The 18,092-nt window shown below is 38.4% G+C and overlaps 1 protein-coding gene and 1 long non-coding RNA gene across 2 annotated transcripts in view; one reads left to right on the forward strand and one right to left on the reverse strand.

The window, feature by feature from the left end:
- The window catches only part of serinc1 (serine incorporator 1), a 43,147-nt gene extending 35,322 nt beyond the window's left edge, over positions 1-7,825 (reverse strand). The window contains exons 1-2 of the mRNA XM_036148766.1: positions 7,685-7,825; positions 7,010-7,171 (exon numbers count right to left, since the gene is read on the reverse strand). Coding sequence (XP_036004659.1) covers positions 7,010-7,171; positions 7,685-7,723 — 201 coding nt within the window. The 5' untranslated portion in view covers positions 7,724-7,825. The remainder of the gene's footprint in view (positions 1-7,009; positions 7,172-7,684) is intronic.
- Positions 1,652-16,956, forward strand: LOC118566499. The gene is made up of 3 exons (XR_004933078.1): positions 1,652-1,847; positions 2,219-2,280; positions 16,236-16,956. It is a non-coding gene; the product is annotated as an uncharacterized LOC118566499 (long non-coding RNA).
- The last annotated feature ends 1,136 nt before the right edge of the window (positions 16,957-18,092 follow it).

Consider the following 18,092-nt stretch of genomic DNA (forward strand, 5'->3'; position numbering starts at 1 on the left):
CAGCTTGTGCTGAAACAGTCTAATAAATGGGCTGGGGGTTTATTTGATTGTCAGATGCTGTGTTTTTGCACTGGTTGCATTGTTATGCCCATTTTTCCCCCCTAGGTGCACTCACGCAAGAGTGCAAACGGCATTCAACACTGCTTTTACAGTTTCACTTTTGTTGTTTTAAATGGCTGCTCATATAGACAGTGTTGACCATTAAATGATTGACTAACAATCTAGTCAACATAAACTTCTTTATTCGAAGAAAATATATTTATCACCCAATATATTTTCTAACAGAACATCTAAGTAGCAACTTGTGTTTTGTGTGCATATTTGATCTCTCAGTCCAAATGCTCTATTTTTGAAAAAAGAAATGGAAATAAAACTGTATTTATCAATTAATCGATTATTGAAATAACCGTTACATGCAGCCCTACTACAAAGCTGCAGAGACATGTCAGAGCTGTATAGTTTGGTTCTGTTCTGTGGATGGTTTTCTTGTTAATTTGTGCAACAAAAGACAGCTGACTAAAATACTACATTGCTCTGTAAATAAACTGCTGTTTTTTTTCTAACATTTTTAATTTGCACACCATCTCAATAGGCCTCGTCTATTAATTGCACAGGATTTTTTTTCTCCTTACATCTTTTCATATTAATTAATCTTGTGTGCAAGCCTGATGTCTAGGCCAACTATTTTTGCCACTGTCACACCCAGATTTCCCAACTGTGGGACAGTAGAGGTATTTCTATTCTATTCTAACAAAGGTAAGAACGTTTTTTTCTTTTTTTTTAAAAAAAAAAAAAGGCAGTATTTATTATCCCTGAATTTAAATTAGCCATTTACCTTTCTGCTGAATGTGTATTTATTTTTTTTATTCTGTTACTTTGGTGTATGTGAAGCATTTATGTAGCGCATGGTAAGGGCAAGAAGGGGCAAAAAAGGAATATCTGACACCTCATAACTCAGATGCTTTGTCGGAGCTAGCCCAGATTCATTGTGCTGCTTTCACGTTAAAGGCTGTACAAAGCTGGAAAAGCAGAACTGTGTAGGTCGTTTCTGGGCCGCTTCCAGTTACCAGCTTGCTAGCCGTTAGCCACTAACAGCGTTGTGTTCAATATCACTGGGAGATGTTACTTTATGGGTCTGTCTCATTCCGCCTACTTCTACACTTTGAACACTTAGTCTTAAGTATATAGTGTAGATAACACAAAATGTCAGTGCACAGAAGGTACCTGGATGACCCCATAAAAACGGTCACAAAATGCAGTGTGTAACGATGGACCCTACTCGCACTAAACGGACGCCATCTTGACAACAAAGCGGAAAGGGAGGGACTAGGGACGTCGGGAAGATGTTCCCATTTTGAAAATAATGGCAGACAATTCAGCCTAGACAGCCGGAGCTGCAGACAGACAGACAGAACCATATATGTATGGAATTATATAGAAAATCCTCACAAATATAGTTAATACCATGTGTGAAATTCAAAAGGCAAAAAATACGTACACCATTCTGTTGTTTTTATTAATGTTGTGCAATCAGGAGGGGCCTGGGAAAAAAACTGTAAGATCTCCAGCAATTATAAAAATATTTTCTGGAAGCAGAATCAGTCACCAAACTGACCGAAAATGGTGGCCCTTAAGCAAATATTGTGGCCATAAGGGCAAGTTAAAAATGTGTTTTCATTGAGATGGCGAGGCTGCTGACATCTACTAACCTCTTGGGAGCAGAGCTCCGTTTCCATGGGAACTCACTGACAGGTGTAACTGATTGAGAGAAACAGAGAAGCTTCCAGAAGGATCAGGTTTTATAATGGAAATTAAGGACACAAACAACTGTCCGCTTTGGGAAAACGGTAAAAGCTTTCTGTAAAATTTTAGATGATATAAATTTTCATATTAATACTTCCTAAGATGTAAAAAGTGACGAGTTAAAAATGGTGTGCGCCTCTCTTTGTTGGAGAGCAAACTGGACCTAAAATTGCATTGAATTGTTTGGAATTCTTTAACTTTTGTTTGAACAAACCAACTTTGACACAAAACTATAAGACAGTAATTCTGAAGATATTTTCTGAAAGCAGATGGACATGACTACAAATTGAGCAGATATGATGAGTGTAGAGGGAAAATTGTGGCCATGACATGTTAAATATATTTTTTGATAAAAAAAAAAAAAAAAAAAAAAAAAAAAAAAAAAAAAAAAACACCTTTCTTCTCTCCACTCTAGGACTGGCATTTTGCTGCAAACTTTGTGCCGCTTGGAGACAAATTTTCAAGAAATAATAGCAGGTATCAACATACTGTCTTCACTTTTGAAGAGAGGACATATTTATCTACAAACTGAACGTTGAACTGTGTTTCTTCCACTTAGCTTTCCATCAATATCACAAAATACAGCTTTAAACAAGCCACCATCCTCTGTCTCTCCATCTTTTTCATATTAGTCCATTTTTGTCTCTTTATGTTTCTGTCTCTACCATGTTTCTTTATACATAATTAGATTTAGAAGACTACCTGCCTTTCTTTCTTCCTACTTCTTCATCTGCCAGAGTTTAGATTTTTGAGTGTAACTTTATTAAATTTTAATTTTATTACATTTGGGACCTGCTTCTGATAATTTCAATGGGTCTGTCTAACAAAAATGTGTTTTCCAAGAATAAGGCAGCCATCTGTTTTCAGTGATGGATTCAAGAAGGTGGATTTTTGTTTCCAACAGACAGACTTTTGATGATTTGTGACAAGAAAAGCAAATGGTATTTTTGTAGGACATCTGAAAATGCCAATAGAGCCTGGTGATTGTTTTCATGCACATACATGATTCTTTGTGGCAACACACACTCACGCAGCAGTGGCCAGCTGGAGATCAGACATGGGTTTTTAGACAGTGGGAAAAGAGTTTTATACCGACTTTAAGTGGCTCAACCATCACTTGAAAAAAAAAAAAAAAAAATCAATGTTGACATGAGAGTTTCAGTGAATAAAAGTGAAAGTAAAACTTCTGCATCACTCGGCTGCTCTGTTCTCAGCGAAACAGACGCTGTTTCTTCCCCCTCACAGACATTCAAAGGGCAAATACACCAAAATTAGACGGTTACAAATACAATAAAAGTTGAAAACGTACTCTTGTTGTTGGCAATCAGTCTTACAACATTACCAGCCGCTCTCTGCCAGGGAGGCGCCAGCAATGTATGCGCGTCAGATGATGTCAACGTATGGCGGCTGAATGCGTTAATTGATCTGCCAATGCATCCACGTATAGGCCCATAACGATACGGGGTGGGGGGATGGGTGGTGGGGGGAGAGCAAATATCGGCCGCCAATATTCTGGTCAATCTTTAGTTGTAACCAGTGTGCGGTTTGCAAAAAAACCAGAGGGGGGGGGGATAATTGCAAAAGTTGTATTAATGAATCAAAGTTTTATTAATAATGGTTAGCTAGCAGGTGCTCTTTCAGGTAGCTAGCTAGATCCAGTGGGTTAGACTTTTGTTTTTAAACTTGCACCATCTACTGTCGGGAATCAGGAGTGGGTATTAATTTACTTTAACCGCTTTGAGCAGAAAACGTAATAATACTCTTTAAATACAAACAACAAAAATAATTTACAAATGTGAAAGACACAAGACATGTATTAATATCAATTTTGAAAAATCCATCATATTCAGGGGTTAAAGCAAAAACAATCAATTTGACTGAAAACATTTTCTCGTCAGCCCATATATTCCTGGGCCGTGGACGTCATGCCACCTTAGTAAGCTCATTTGCTTATTGTGCAAAGTCCACTTTAACCAAATCTGGTAGTTCCATTGACAATTCCTGTATCTCTTCCTCCTTTCAGCTTCAGAGCCTTTGCACCATCAAGGACAGCCCTCTGCATCCTCTCCTTCACTTTCCACATCCATAACATCACCTGGTTAACTTTCATATTTGCAGCATCAAGCAAGTTCTTCCTTCGCACTTTTGCCAAACTGGTCCACAGTCCACTCACCTTTCCACTTTACAATTTCAAAACCCTCCATAAACTGCAGCTAATTCAAAAGACAGCAGCTTGCATCATTACATCATCTTCTTCACAGCTGTACATTAACTCTACTATAACATTCAATATAAATCAATCCTATATACTCTGTGTCCCCACCTCTCGTTCATTGACTGCCCGAGATGGTCAACAGCCCCTCCACGACCTTCTTTGTTACAGAAAAGCGCAGGTGGAATAATATTTATGATTTTTTTTTTTTACTTTTTCCGAATCAGACCCAGTCAAACCGGGACATCGTTTCACATTCCGACCCTCCTTCTTCTTCTTAAAAAAAAGAAGCGCGTCATGCTAAATTAGCCGAGCTAAGCGTTACTCTTTCAGTTTTAAATAAAACATAACAGCAACAGACACACTTATCGAGGGAAGTTGTTGTCAGCTGTTTTATGCACTGAACTTTCTGACCTGCTGGTTTACAGAAATCCAAAGAAAACCTTTGACTACCGCTACTTTCATTCATGCATCTGTGGTCAGTTTGAGATTTTCTTTTAAAAGGTAAAATGATTGAACACCGATAAACCTCAGACTGGTAGATTTCCGCTTTGCAAAGACCCGCCCTACTCTCCTTCTGATTGGCTAATGTCCTAGCTCTGCAAGATTTCATTGGTTAAGCGCAGCTTCTGTTTAAAATCTTGAATAAAAAGTTTACACGGAACATTTTGCGCTCATTTTCCAAATAACGAGAGTCCCTCACAGCGACGGAGAACATTAAACCCCTGATATTATTACTAATTCAGATCAGAAAGGGGAGGAATGTATCCCCCCCAGGGATAAAACACGAATGACCAGAGGGGGGGACGTCACAACCAGAGGGGGGGGGGGAATCCCCCCCATCAAATCGCACCCTGGTTGTAACTACAGCAGCTAGGCAGCACAACAATCAAGACAAAGCAGTTTGTCCCTTCTGCCTGCAAGTAACCCAAGTTTCTTCCATTTGGAAGAGTGCACAGTTCTGCTCCTTGTGTTCCCAAGCTGTCCTAGCTAACCCTCCCAGCATGGTTGTTTACTCCAGCATTAACCTCAGTGGTCACGTTTCCAACAATGCCATTGCTTCCTGCTTGCTCTGTTGTCACTTCTTGTATTTGTTTGGAAATAAGTCAGAACATCCATGCCACAAAAGCGACACTGACGGTGAGCACAGTCGTCTTTGCAGGCTACGAATGTGTGACTTAGTGACTGCCCCTCTCTAGCTGTAATTGGCTATCCTGTTGTCTTCAGTGGTTGATTTGATTGGTTGAATTGTATGATTGAATAATTGAGATAGGAATAATAGGAAGTTGGCCACTTCAAGGTAAAAAACAAAACACAGCTTACAGTCCAGGGTGGGCACGGCCCCCCAATGCCTGCCCATGCCGCAGGGCTGTGGGTACTAGAGTACAGGAGACATGCACAATCCACCTTATTTTCAACAGAAATACGGAGACAGCGAGTTGACGGTTTTTTGTGCGAGACTTTCTGTCATGGGCTAGCTAGCTGAAAAGCGACGTATGCTCATTAATTCGTACCAAATTACTTGTCATTATGACTTTGAGGAAGAAAGGGGTCGTTTGTACAGTTAGAGGCTGTCATAATAACGTGTGTAAAAGAAAGGTTTAGGTGGAGCTGGAGTGTTTTAATCATTGACCGTGAACAAGAGCTGTGGATGCGAGGCGCCCTACTTCCTTTACCCCCAGCTGAAAAACGAGAAATCCCTTCGCCTGTGGTTAAAAGCTTTAAAATTTGGAGAAACCACCGAAGCGACCATATGTTCTTTTCATTTTGTGGACAAAAGACAGACAGAAGACCACACGATACCAGAAAAGTGGCTGGGCTGCTAAGTTCCATTAAAAACACTTTAACTCTAATTACTTACTTTGTGTCCGTCTTGATAATACGTATGCTCTCACATGAAGACAGCCATCTTTAAGATGTGTTCTCTGTATATTATCTGAATATTTTTCATCCCTGCTAGTATGGGGTTCCGTTTGTAAAGTTATACAATGACAAATTTATATTTTTTCATATTTTTGTTATTCATAAATGTATAAATAAGTCACAGTTCCAAGTTAAACATTTAATTAACAAGCTATATATTTAGCTCTAAAGAAAACATTTAGTTTGTAAACTAGACATTTAATTGTAATTAAATATTTAATTTGAAAACGAAATGCTTGGTTCGCAATTTAATATATAGCTTACAAAGTAATCATTTAGCTGTGTAATTAAATATTTAGTTTGGGACTGTGACATTTATAAATGTATAATGTGGTTAAAATCTGACTTTAAAAATGAAAACCCATTTATTCTCTTATGCCAGGCAAAAAAAAAAATAATGCTGTTAGATTTTGACTGTGCCTTACAAATGGTAACCCAGATACTAGCACAGGGTTTTTACAAAAACTGTCTGTAAACTGACAGTTTACCAATTCAGTCAAGCTAATGTTATTTGGCCTAGGGAAGCGCTGAAATGGAAGTGGCGCACACAAAAAAAATTAAGTTGGACACATAGTTACTTTCGCGTTCGAAAATAAGGTGGATAGACTTGTTGTTTTCAAGTCAAGAGAAAAGCTCCAGCAAAGATTCATGCTACAAGACATGTTACGCAGTCAAACCAATTACCAAATGTAAAATATTAGAATAAAAAAATGGCAGAGGCTGACATCATGGTTAAACAGAAATGTCTTGATAAAATCTATATGTCAGCCACTTTGTTCTAAACTGTTCAAGAAGAGATGCACTAACATTTGCTGGGTTCTAGCTATATAATCAGAAAAGGTTCTGATTACTCATCCAAATTCACAAGAAAAGATAATCAGATAAACACTTGTCAATCAACAGACATATCTCTGCTGGCTGCAACTTCTGAAAACTTTTCTAAAGCTCATAACTCAAGTCGAAATTCTATTATTTTTGTATAACTTGGTGGAGCAGAAACATGTTTTAAGATTTTATTTTAGACATACAGTCTTGAGATATTTCTTCATGACTGAGAAAGGAAATCATTACCTTCTTGAGCTGGTTCTCCATGCCAGGCATCAACATGATGCAGGCAACAGCCACTCCCAACAGCAGGAAGCTGGCGTAGATGAGGCGAGTCATGGTGGAATTATTACCGCTGGGACAGCATCGACAGAGCAAACAGGGGGCGCTACCGCACAAGCAGGGGATCTGCGTAAACAAATGACATCAGAAAGGGCATATCTTTCCCTTCTTAGTTGTGCAACAGTGAGGCCATTACATGCTAACATGGTTTCCTGTCGTGTGGAGTTAGGTGGCTGTGCGGTTGACGGCACAGGTGGAATAAAAATTCGATCATTTGTCTGTTTACATCATAAACGGCTTAAGGTGCTAGAGCTGCGCATTTTACCCAGTCACCATAGCAGCAGAATATTATGGGCTGCGTCACCACTTGGTGAAAACAACGCGGCTTTAGGGCCTATACCCACAATGCTAGACAGGATTTCTGCTTAGAGGTTTTTGTTCACTGACAGGAGCCTTCCTCCTCTATGGTTTTGCTCTCATTTCTTTCTTATCAATTTTCGTCACACACCCGTCTTCTCGGGGCTTTTTCGTCTTTAAAACTACTCAATCATGTAGAAACCGTATATCATACCAGCAACGGCACGTGACAAATTTCATTCACGTTCATAGTTAAACAAAAAAATAAAAAAAGGTTCTTACCCAGCTAGCCATGGAACAGAGTCCCAGAACGGCTCCCATAATGGCAGTTTATTCTTCCCCAGTCAGACTGTTCGCGGACCTTTTCTAGAGAAGATGGACGATAACAAGCTCTTCTTCTGGAAAAAGAAAAACATTCGGTTGTTCACTCATCTACTGCCCTCTTGAGGCCGAGAGAAACATACTTCTCCACCATTTTTGAACTGTTTATTGTTATACACATTCTCTAACAATATGGCATGAGAAAATAAGAACAATACACAGTAGTTGGGGCGTATTGTGTAGCCATCTGAGAGTTTATTTAAATCTGCGAGGAGGGGGTGTAGAACATGATTTGACATATATCAATACCTGTGGGTTGTGAGTTTATGTAAACTGTGATTGCTTATTATGGGATTTTGGTTAGGTCATCTTTGTGGGTACAACCGTATATACGTAGACCAGTGGTGGCACCAGAGAAATAGGTGTGTGTGTGTGTGTGTGTGTGTGTGTGTGTGTGTGTGTGTGTGTGTGTGTGTGTGTGTGTGTGTGTGTGTGTGTACCTTTTGCTATAGGAAAGTATTTTTTTTATAGTAAAAGGTAACAGTAATTTACCATATAGCAATACAGAACATGAGAAGAACACAGTGTTATTTAAAAGTCAGAATATTTACAGTATGTACATTGAACATAAGGCTATGGCTGTCAGATCAGCCAGCAACCACTTGTCTTTTTCAGCTGCCCATCTCCTCTTCTCTATCTCATTAAAAGAGGACCAACAGAACTCTGCCCATGTCAATCCCCTCAGACTGGTACAGAGAAAAACACTATAGCAGGACAACAGATTTATCTTCCTGCCAAACCAGGGAACTCAGTGTGGATGTGTGTACAGTTTGGGCCTTGCTTGAGAGGTTCGTGGCAGAACCTGCACAGCCGCCCAGTGGGATGTTCCTTCTTAGCCTTTCTTTTTCACCGTTCTCCAAAATACTGACAACCCAGGGTCCTGTCCAGGAAGCAGAGCCGTAGTTTAACACACCTCTCTGCAGCTTGTCTACTGTTACCCTCCCATTACCCTATTGAAACAGTGTCTTGACTACAGCCAAAACTAAATACAGAGATTAAAAACTGATAACTCACTACAACTCAGCTTGAGCCAAAAAATAAAACAAAACATGTTTATTAAATATAAGATCTATCCCTCCAAAGACCGTTGGTTAATGAATCAATTTCTGATAATCAGATTGTTTAATTTTGTCTCACAGAAACCTGGCTGCAAGATGACTACGTTAGTATGAATGAGTCAACTCCCTCTAATTTCCATATTCCCAGAATTACAGGACAAGGAGGAGGAGTAGCAGCGACCATTATTCAGTCTGATTTATCAATTAGTCCCAGGCTAATTATTAACTACAATTCTTTTGAACATTTAACCCTTAGTTTCCCTCATCCAAACTACAAAGCAATAAAACCTCTTTTGTTTGTTTTGTATCGTCCACTTACTCTCAGTTTTTACATCACTTTTCACACTTCTTATCTGATTTAGTGTTAAACACTGACAAGATTATTATGATGGGGGATTTTAACATTTATGTTGACACTGAATGTGATAACCTTAAAGTAGCCTTTAATGTAGCAATGTTGTTTCTTCCCATTCACAAATTGAAACTTTCTTTGATGGTGGTACCCTTGAAAAAGAAGGTAATTTTTCATTGGAAGCTGGCTCCATGGTTTAATTTAGAGCTGCCTTCTTTCAAGCACAATGTTAGGAAACTGAAGTGCTAAACAATGGTGCTCTACACATCTAGAGGAGTCCTACCTGATCTTGAAAAGACTGTTGTATAAAAAAAAAAGACCCTTCTGAGAGTTAGAGCAGCATATTCTTCATCATTAATAAAGAAGAATAAAATTAATACTTGGTTTATAGTATGTATATATATATATATATATATATATATATATATAGTCTCTGTCAGACATTCTTAAGACCTGGGGGCCGTTCTTCGTACGTTGCTAAAAACATCCGAGATCAAATGAGACATCCAAGATGATTTCATCCGGCTAATCATGATCCGGCTAACTGGGTTCTTCGAACACACCTGTTGTTTATGATTAGTATCACTGGATTGAGTTATCTGAGATAACTGCGCGTTCATGCGTTTGTTTAAAAGGGGAAATGTGTCGATAGTAGAAACATTGATCAGCAGCGCTGCTATTGGCTGTTCAGCAAAGAACGCCCACAGTTTCTCTCCCAAGCAGAACACGAGCTTTTAATGGAAGGTTATGCCAAATTTGAGCCATTAATTAAAATGACAGGGAACACCTCAAAGTCTGTTAAAGCCAGGAGAGAGGGCTGGCAAAAAGTAGCAGACAAATTAAATGCGTAAATACTGTCCATGGTAGATGTTTCTATCACTTTCTACAGTATGAATTTTTGCATTTTAATAATCTCATATTTACTTTGTTCTTTTATATCAGAGCCTCCACGGGACCCACTAGAACATGGGGACAAGTAAAAGTGAAATACAAGAATATTCTACAAAACGGTAGCCTTTAATTATTATACTGTATTTTAAAAAGGCACTTGTTATGTCAAGAGATCTAAATTTTAGTGTCATTCCTTAGACACTGGAAGTAAAGGACGCGTGCAAACTGGGAATTTTAACAAAAAAAAAATCTTTATCTATAATCATTACATAGTTTTTTTCTAATACAATATACGGCTCTACAGGAAGCAAGCCTTTCAAAGTAAAACTAAACTTCACAATAAAATGGACTGAACAAATTTTCTTACTGAATATGATAAATATAAAAAGCAAACCATCATACAAATAACTTAAATATTTTCTATTTATGGCTCTAACACCACTTTTTCCTCTTTAAAAGCCACTGTTAAATGATGTTTGTCTGTTTATAACAGCAACCAAGAAAAATCTCTCAACAATTACACTGTCGCGCTGCTCTAAAGGATCCTGTCTATTGCGCAATACGCAATTAATTCGAAAAACTCTGCAAATTATTCTTGCACCTTCCGCAACAGGTTGCTGTCGTAAAAATGGACATGGCTACACTTCGGTAAAGTTAGAAAGATATTCACAGATTCGGCTTTTCCGGATCAATAACTCATCGGCGGATGATTTATTCTACAAAACAGACACCTCTCTGTAACCACAGCAAGGCAGACAGTCAGCTACAACCGTAGTTTCCTCAAAACGAGTCTCCCACCGCGCTGGGAGAATTACATTGGGCCCTATGCAGAGCTCGCGGCTCCGCAGATACTTAGGGACCGTGTGCAAGTTGCTACCCCAGAAACATAATCACAGAGAAATATTCAACAGCGTCACCAAGGAGAGGTGGATTATTATCAAATTCATTTTATATGTATCTGATCTCATGTATATCACACCACATTTATTGGATTTGAAAATAATAATTTTTTTAGGAATTTCCCAAAGCCTGAATGACAAATGGCACCTGTATTTTATTATTAGAATAAGTATAAAATGAGCAATGACTACACCATAGATCATTGTAGTGCCACCAAACTCATCATACACATAGATAACCTCATCTAGTTTATACTACAACTCTTACTTTGGGAAAATGTGCTAAATTAAATTTTTTAAGATTTTTTATTGTTATTACAAGCATATAATAGCCAATAAGTATAGATCATTGTAGTGCTACCAAACTCATCATACACACAGAGAACCTCATCTAGTTCATACTACAACTCTTACTTTAAGAAAATGTGCTTAACTTTATTTTTTTACATTTTTTCTTTGTTATTACAACTATATAATAGCCAATAAGTACAGTATAGATCATCGTAGTGCTACCGAACTTGTAGTATACATAGATAACCTCATCTAGTTCATACTACAACTCTTACTTTGGGAAAATACGCTAAACTTTATTTTTTGACATTTTTTATTGTTATTACAAGTATATAATAGCCAACTTTGTAAAGTGCCTTGAGATGACATGTTTCATGATTTGGCGCTATATAAATAAAATTGAATTGAATTGAATTGAATTGAATAAGTACAGTATAGATAATTGTAGTGCCACCAAACTTGTAGTATACATAGATAACCTCATCTAGTTCATACTACAACTCTTACTTTGGGAGAATGTGCTTGTCTTTATTTTTTGACATTTTTTTATTGTTATTACAAGCATATAATAGCAAATAGGTACACTATAGATCATTGTAGTGCCACCAAACTTGTAGTATACATAGATAACCTCATCTAGTCTATACTACAACTCTTACTTTGTGAAAATGTGCTTAACTTTATTTTTTGACATTTTCTATTGTTATTACAAGCATATAATAGCCAATAGGTACAGTATAGATCACTGTAGTGCCACCAAAGTCATCATACACATAGATAACCTCATCTAGTTCATACTACAACTCTTACTTTGGGAAAACGTGCTAAACTCTTTTTAGATTTTTTTCTTTGTTATTATAAGCGTATAATTATCAATAAGTACACCATATATTATTGTAGTGCCACCAAACTTGTAGAACACGCAGATAACCTCATCTAGTTCATACTACAACTCTTACTTTGGGAAGATGGGCCATGTTGACTTTTAGTTAATGTTATACTTGTAAAGAAAAAAAAAGTGGTGAAAATGGTTTCCAGGGCAAGAGTGTTGGCTTAGAGATCCCTGCAGTTCAAACTGAGTACTGCTAATAAAAACGATGGAGAAAGATTTGTATTATTTTTTATGTGAAATTAATCCTCAGAATTGAGAGTCAAAATTCACAAGCCAAGTGTTGCTGTGTAAATAAATCTGATAAGGTGTAGATGTGATTTCTGTCACCCTACAACTTATAAAAGGTACTTTGTGGATGATGATAATACTTTATGCCCTTAATGTTACATGGAGAATATTAGAAATATCTGTGGCCCATCTTCCCAAAGTAAGAGTTTTAGTATAAACTAGATGAGGTTATCTATGTGTATGATGACTTTGGTGGCACTACAATGATCTATGGTGTAGTCATTGCTCATTTTATACTTATTTTAATAATAAAATACAGGTGCCATTTGCAATTCAGGCTTTGGGAAATTCCTCAAAAAATTTATTATTTTCAAATCCAATAAATGTGGTGTGATATACATGAGATCAGATACATATAAAATGAATTTAATAATAATCCACCTCTCCTTGGTGACGCTGTTGAATATTTCTCTATGATTATGTTTCTGGGGTAGCAACTTGCACACGGTCCCTAAGCATCTGCGGAGCCGCGAGCTCTGCATAGGGCCCAATGTAATTCTCCCAGCGCGGTGGGAGACTCGTTTTGAGGAAACTACGGTTGTAGCTGACTGCCTGCCTTGCTGTGGTTACAGAGAGGCGTCTGTTTTGTAGAATAAATCATCCGCCGATGAGTTATTGATCCGGAAAAGCCGAATCTGTGAATATCTTTCTGACTTTACCGAAGTCATGGCTACGACAGACTTCCCTATCTCCTCCACAGCTGCGATCTAATCGTGTTTACATGAAATAAGCCTGCTCGCGAGCTTGCGCACATGTTGCTATGAAAGCAAGTCCAAGATGAGTTTCGACGACCCAAACGATCCAAGATCATGCCAAATCGTCAACAGTCAAATCCAGCTAACTCAGTTAGCGACGTACGAAGAACAAACCCCTGATTGGAGAACCAAATTTCCCCAAAAAGACTTGAGAGACTGATCCTTGGACAAAGAAGAAAAGTGATGTCATTGATTTTTACCTAATCCAACATTACACTTTTGTTAAACCAATATCAAAATATTTGTGAGATCTGTAAAAAGGTTTACAGTGGAAGTGTGATCCAACAAAGTTAAAAAAAAATGTCTTATTCATGAATGTATTTACATAAGGAACAAGAGATCGCGCATTTTTAGAATAAACTATGGTGAAAATGACTGTGATGATCTTACTTTAATGTTTGAACAAATCAAAATTACATTACGATGAGAAAGATGGATAATGTTTAAATTAGGCAAGACAATTTTATTTATATAGCACAATTCAGTACAGAGACAATGCAAAATGCTTTACATGATTAAAATATAGGAAAATTAAACAGAAAAAAAGCAAGTAGGGATAGAATGTAGAAACAAAAAAGAACATTAAAAACAGTTTAACTAGAACAGTCAAAGGCAATTTTAAATGTGTTTTAATCTTGATTTAAAGGAACTCAGGCTTTCCACACCTTTACAGTTTTCTGGAAGTTTGTTCCAGATCAGTGGAGCATAGGAACTAAATTCTGCTTCTCCTTGTTAAGTTCTGGTTCTAGGTACGCAGAGCAGGCTGGAACTAGAAGACCTTAGTGGTCTGGAGGGTTGATACACTGATAACAAGTCTGATGTATTTAGGTACTAAGCCATTCAGGGATTTATAGACTAATAGAAGTATTTTAAAATCTATTCTCTGAGATACAGGGAGCCAGTGTAAGGACTTTAGAACTGGGGTGATGTGCTCTACTTTCTTAGTCTTAGTGAGGATGCGGTCAGCAGCGTTCTGGATCAGCTGCAGCTGTCTGATCCACTTTTTAGGCAGACCTGTGAAAACACCGTTGCAGTAATCAATTCGACTAAAAATAAACGCATGGATTAGTTTTTCCAGATCCTTCTGAGACATTAGTCCTTTAATCCTAGAAATGTTCCTCAGGTGATAGAAAGCCAACCTTGTAATTGTCTTTAGATGCTTTTGGAGGTTCAGGTCTGAGTCCATCACTACACCCAGATTTCGGGCCTGATTAGTGGTTCCTAGCTGAAGCGACGGAAGCTGTGTGCTAACTTTTGATCTCTCCTATTGGTCCAAATATTATTACTTCAGTTTTGTTTTTATTCAACTGAAGAACATTTTGGCACATCCAGGCATTGATTTCTTCTAGGCATTTACTCAGTGCCTGAACTGGTCCATAGTCACCTGGTGACATGGTGATGTAGAGCTGTGTGTCGTCTGCATAGTTATGGTAGCTGATGTTGTTGTTTTTTATTATCTGCGCTAGAGGGAGCATGTAGATATTGAAGAGGAGGGGACCCAGGATGGACCCTTGGGGAACCCCACATGTGATTTTTGTCATCTTTGATGTAAGGTTACCTACTGATACAAAAAAGTCCCTGTCCTTTGCTTCACTGAGATCAAATAGTACCAGCACGGTGGTTCTTCCACAGTCTGTATTTATATGTCTTTAAACACCTTGATAAGGGCGGTCTCTGTACTGTGGTGAGGAAACCTGACTGGAAAACGTCAAAGCGGCTGGTCGTTGTTAAGAAGATGTTTAATTGTTGAAACACAGCTTTTTAAATAATCTTACTGATAGAAGGGAAGTTTCAGATGGGCCTGTAGTTCTGGAGTAGAAGTTTGTCTAAATTGTTCTTTTTCAGCAGTGGTTTGATAATTGCTGTTTTAGGGACTGGGGGAAAACACCTGACAGAAGGGACGTGTTTATTATCTGAGTCAAATCAGACGCTATGACAGGCAAAACTTTCTTAAAGAAAACTGTGGGTAGAGCATCAAGACAGCTGGAGGAGGAACTTAGCTGCTGAATGATCTGCTCTAAGCTTTTGTGGTTTATTTGGCTGAATTGGGACATTTTGTTAGAAATAGTTCCAGCTGAATACAGAATTGGTTCTGGTGTTGATATGGTAGTACAAAGTGATCCTCTAATTTTTAGGATTTTCTCAGTAAAGAAGTTAGCAAATTCATTGCAGGCCCTGGTGGAGTGTGTCAGGGTTCTCTGTGTTGCCTTGGTCTAACTCTTCTTCTTCTTCTTGATTTTTTATTGGCGGTTGGCAAATAACGTTTAGGTGAGCAATTACCGCCACCAACTGGTATGGAGTGTGGACCGCATGACAGAAAAAAAAAACCTATATCCTATTGTACAACCTACTCTGTTTCAAAAACTCAAATATGACCTGGTATCCTCTGCTTCCTGATTCCTTTCGCAATAAATCAACAATATCAAGTTTAATTTTCATGTTACTAAGTTTACTTGTCAACCTGTTTCTCTGAATCCAATATTTATTACAATTCAAAATGACATGTTCCACAGTCTCATCTTCCCCACAGTCACATTTCCCTGTCTGATGTTTACCTATCAAAAATAATGATCTATTCAATCCAGTGTGTCCCATGCTAAGCTGTGAAATAATTATCTCTTCTCTCCTGTTTCTTTCTGTTATTCTCATTTGTCCAATTCTCTTTTGTATTTTATAAAGCCACCTTCCTTTCTTTTCTTCATCCCATAACTTTTGCCACCTATCTTTGGCTTTTTGTTTAATTATACCCTTTATTTCTGTTATACCAAAACTAACATTAATATCTACCCTTACCTTATTTGTACTCTCCTTAGCCATTCTGTCTGCCATTTCATTTCCTTTAATCTCGTTATGTGCCGGAACCCAAACAAAATTTACTACTAACCCCATCATATTTATTCTGTAAAGCGTTTGTTGTATTTCAATTAATATATCAGGTCTACTGTCTGACTGATTATTTTGCAAACTGATTAATGATGAACTAGAATCTGAGCAAATGATAGATTTGGTCTAACTCTGTTCCTCAGGTGGTTCTAGTTGGCTGAGGGGGCGTGGCCCACACCTGCAGCTGGTTGAAGGCGGCTTCCTCTGGCTTCTTAAGCAGAGCTCGGACAGATGTAAGACGCCTGAATCTTAAACCAGTCGTGGTATGACGTGGCCTCTGACCAAGTTCTTGGAAACCTGCTTGTAAGCTTTTTTCTCTTTGACCTTGAACTAATTCTGGCTGTCCTGTTTTTGCCACAGTTTGGTGCTGTAGCACTTACCTGCCTTGACGCTCCGTCCGAAGAATTCACCTCCAGAATCACAAGGCTCAGATTTTGCTCTGGCGCTCCCCTCTTGCTTCCTGGAAGTTAGGCTCGAGGTTCCCTTCCCGGATTCTGATGGTTCTCGTTTTTCTCTGGTCAATCCATCTGTCACTCGCCTTCGCAGAGGTCTGCTCCGGATCCTTCGCCAGTAAAACATCTGCCGCCCTCCAGCCACTAGCCACCAACTAGAGTAGGCTCACAGAGTTACCTTGGCACACCCCTTCCCCCGGTTAGGTCTATCCAGCTAAAGGTAAGCGGCGCACATTCTGGCTATTTCCTGGTTCTTGCCCTCCAGTAACATTCTTCCCTCTCTCTGCAGTCTCCCCGCTTTGACGTTCAGGTCTCGTTATTCGTATCATTTACCTTGCTGTTTGCACTCCCTACATAAACATCTTAAACTGACTGTCGTGTCCCGTTTGTGTCTGCATGTGGGCGAAACACCTTAAAACCATGACAGAGTGGAGTTCAGAAGTCACGGACACAGGAGGATTTGTTAACCTGTCGACTGTGGCAAATAAGACACGAGCATTATTAATGTTCTTGTTTATGATCTCAGAGAAGAAAGATTCTCTTGCATTTTTCAATTGTAAGTTATATCTGTAAAGTCTCTCTTTATAGATGACATGTCATAGTGAACCTGGAGTCTGGTCTTTCTCCACCTGCGTTCAGCTTTTCAACATTCCCTTTTTCACCTCTAACTGCTGGAGCATTTCTCCAAGGAGATTTTTTTCTTCCCAGTAAGAACTTTTTCTTTAACTGGAGCAACGCAGTCAATGATGTCTGAGACTTTAGACTGAAAGTTATCTACTAGCTCATCTACTGAGTTGCAGCCCAAGGTTGAAGTATCAGAGTAAGCCTGAATAAAGGTTTCAGTGGCATTGTCCTTAAAGGTCCGTTTTCTTAAGATGTTCCTTTGGCTAAACAAGTCACTGGAAATGATGCTTTCAAAGGTAACAAAAGTGATCAGATAGAGCAACATCAGTTAAATTGACCTTAGAAATCTTTAGACCTTTAGTGACGATCAAGTCTAAAATATGTCTCTGTTTGTGCGTTGGCTGTTTAACATGTTGCGTTAAACCAAAGTTTCTAAGTGTGTCACACAGTTCTTTTGCACTTCTGTCTTCAGGGTTGTCAACGTGAAAGTTGAAGTCTCCCACAATAATTAAACAGTCATAATCAACACATATCACAGACAGGAGGTCACTAAAATCCTTTCAAGTTTGATGTGGACTTAGGAGGCCTGTAAACATTCAGAAACATAGTTCGAACCGGGCTCTTTACCTGGAGAGCCAAATGTTCAAAAGAGTCGAATTTTCCCAAAAACACCTTTTTACACTTTAGTGAATCATTAAACAATGTTGCCACTCCTCCACCTTTCCTTTTCTGTCTGCTCTCACAAAGAAAATTGTAGTTTGGAGGAGTCGACTCCATCAGTATAGCTGCTTCATTAGATTCATGCAGCCATGTTTCTGTTAAAAACATTACATCAAGATTATTGTCAATAATGAAGTCATTTATTAAATGGGATTTTCCTGACAGAGATCTAATGTTTAATAAACCCAGTTTATATGACTTAGT

This window comes from Fundulus heteroclitus, chromosome 16 (assembly GCF_011125445.2).
Source record: "Fundulus heteroclitus isolate FHET01 chromosome 16, MU-UCD_Fhet_4.1, whole genome shotgun sequence".
NCBI lineage: Eukaryota > Metazoa > Chordata > Actinopteri > Cyprinodontiformes > Fundulidae > Fundulus > Fundulus heteroclitus.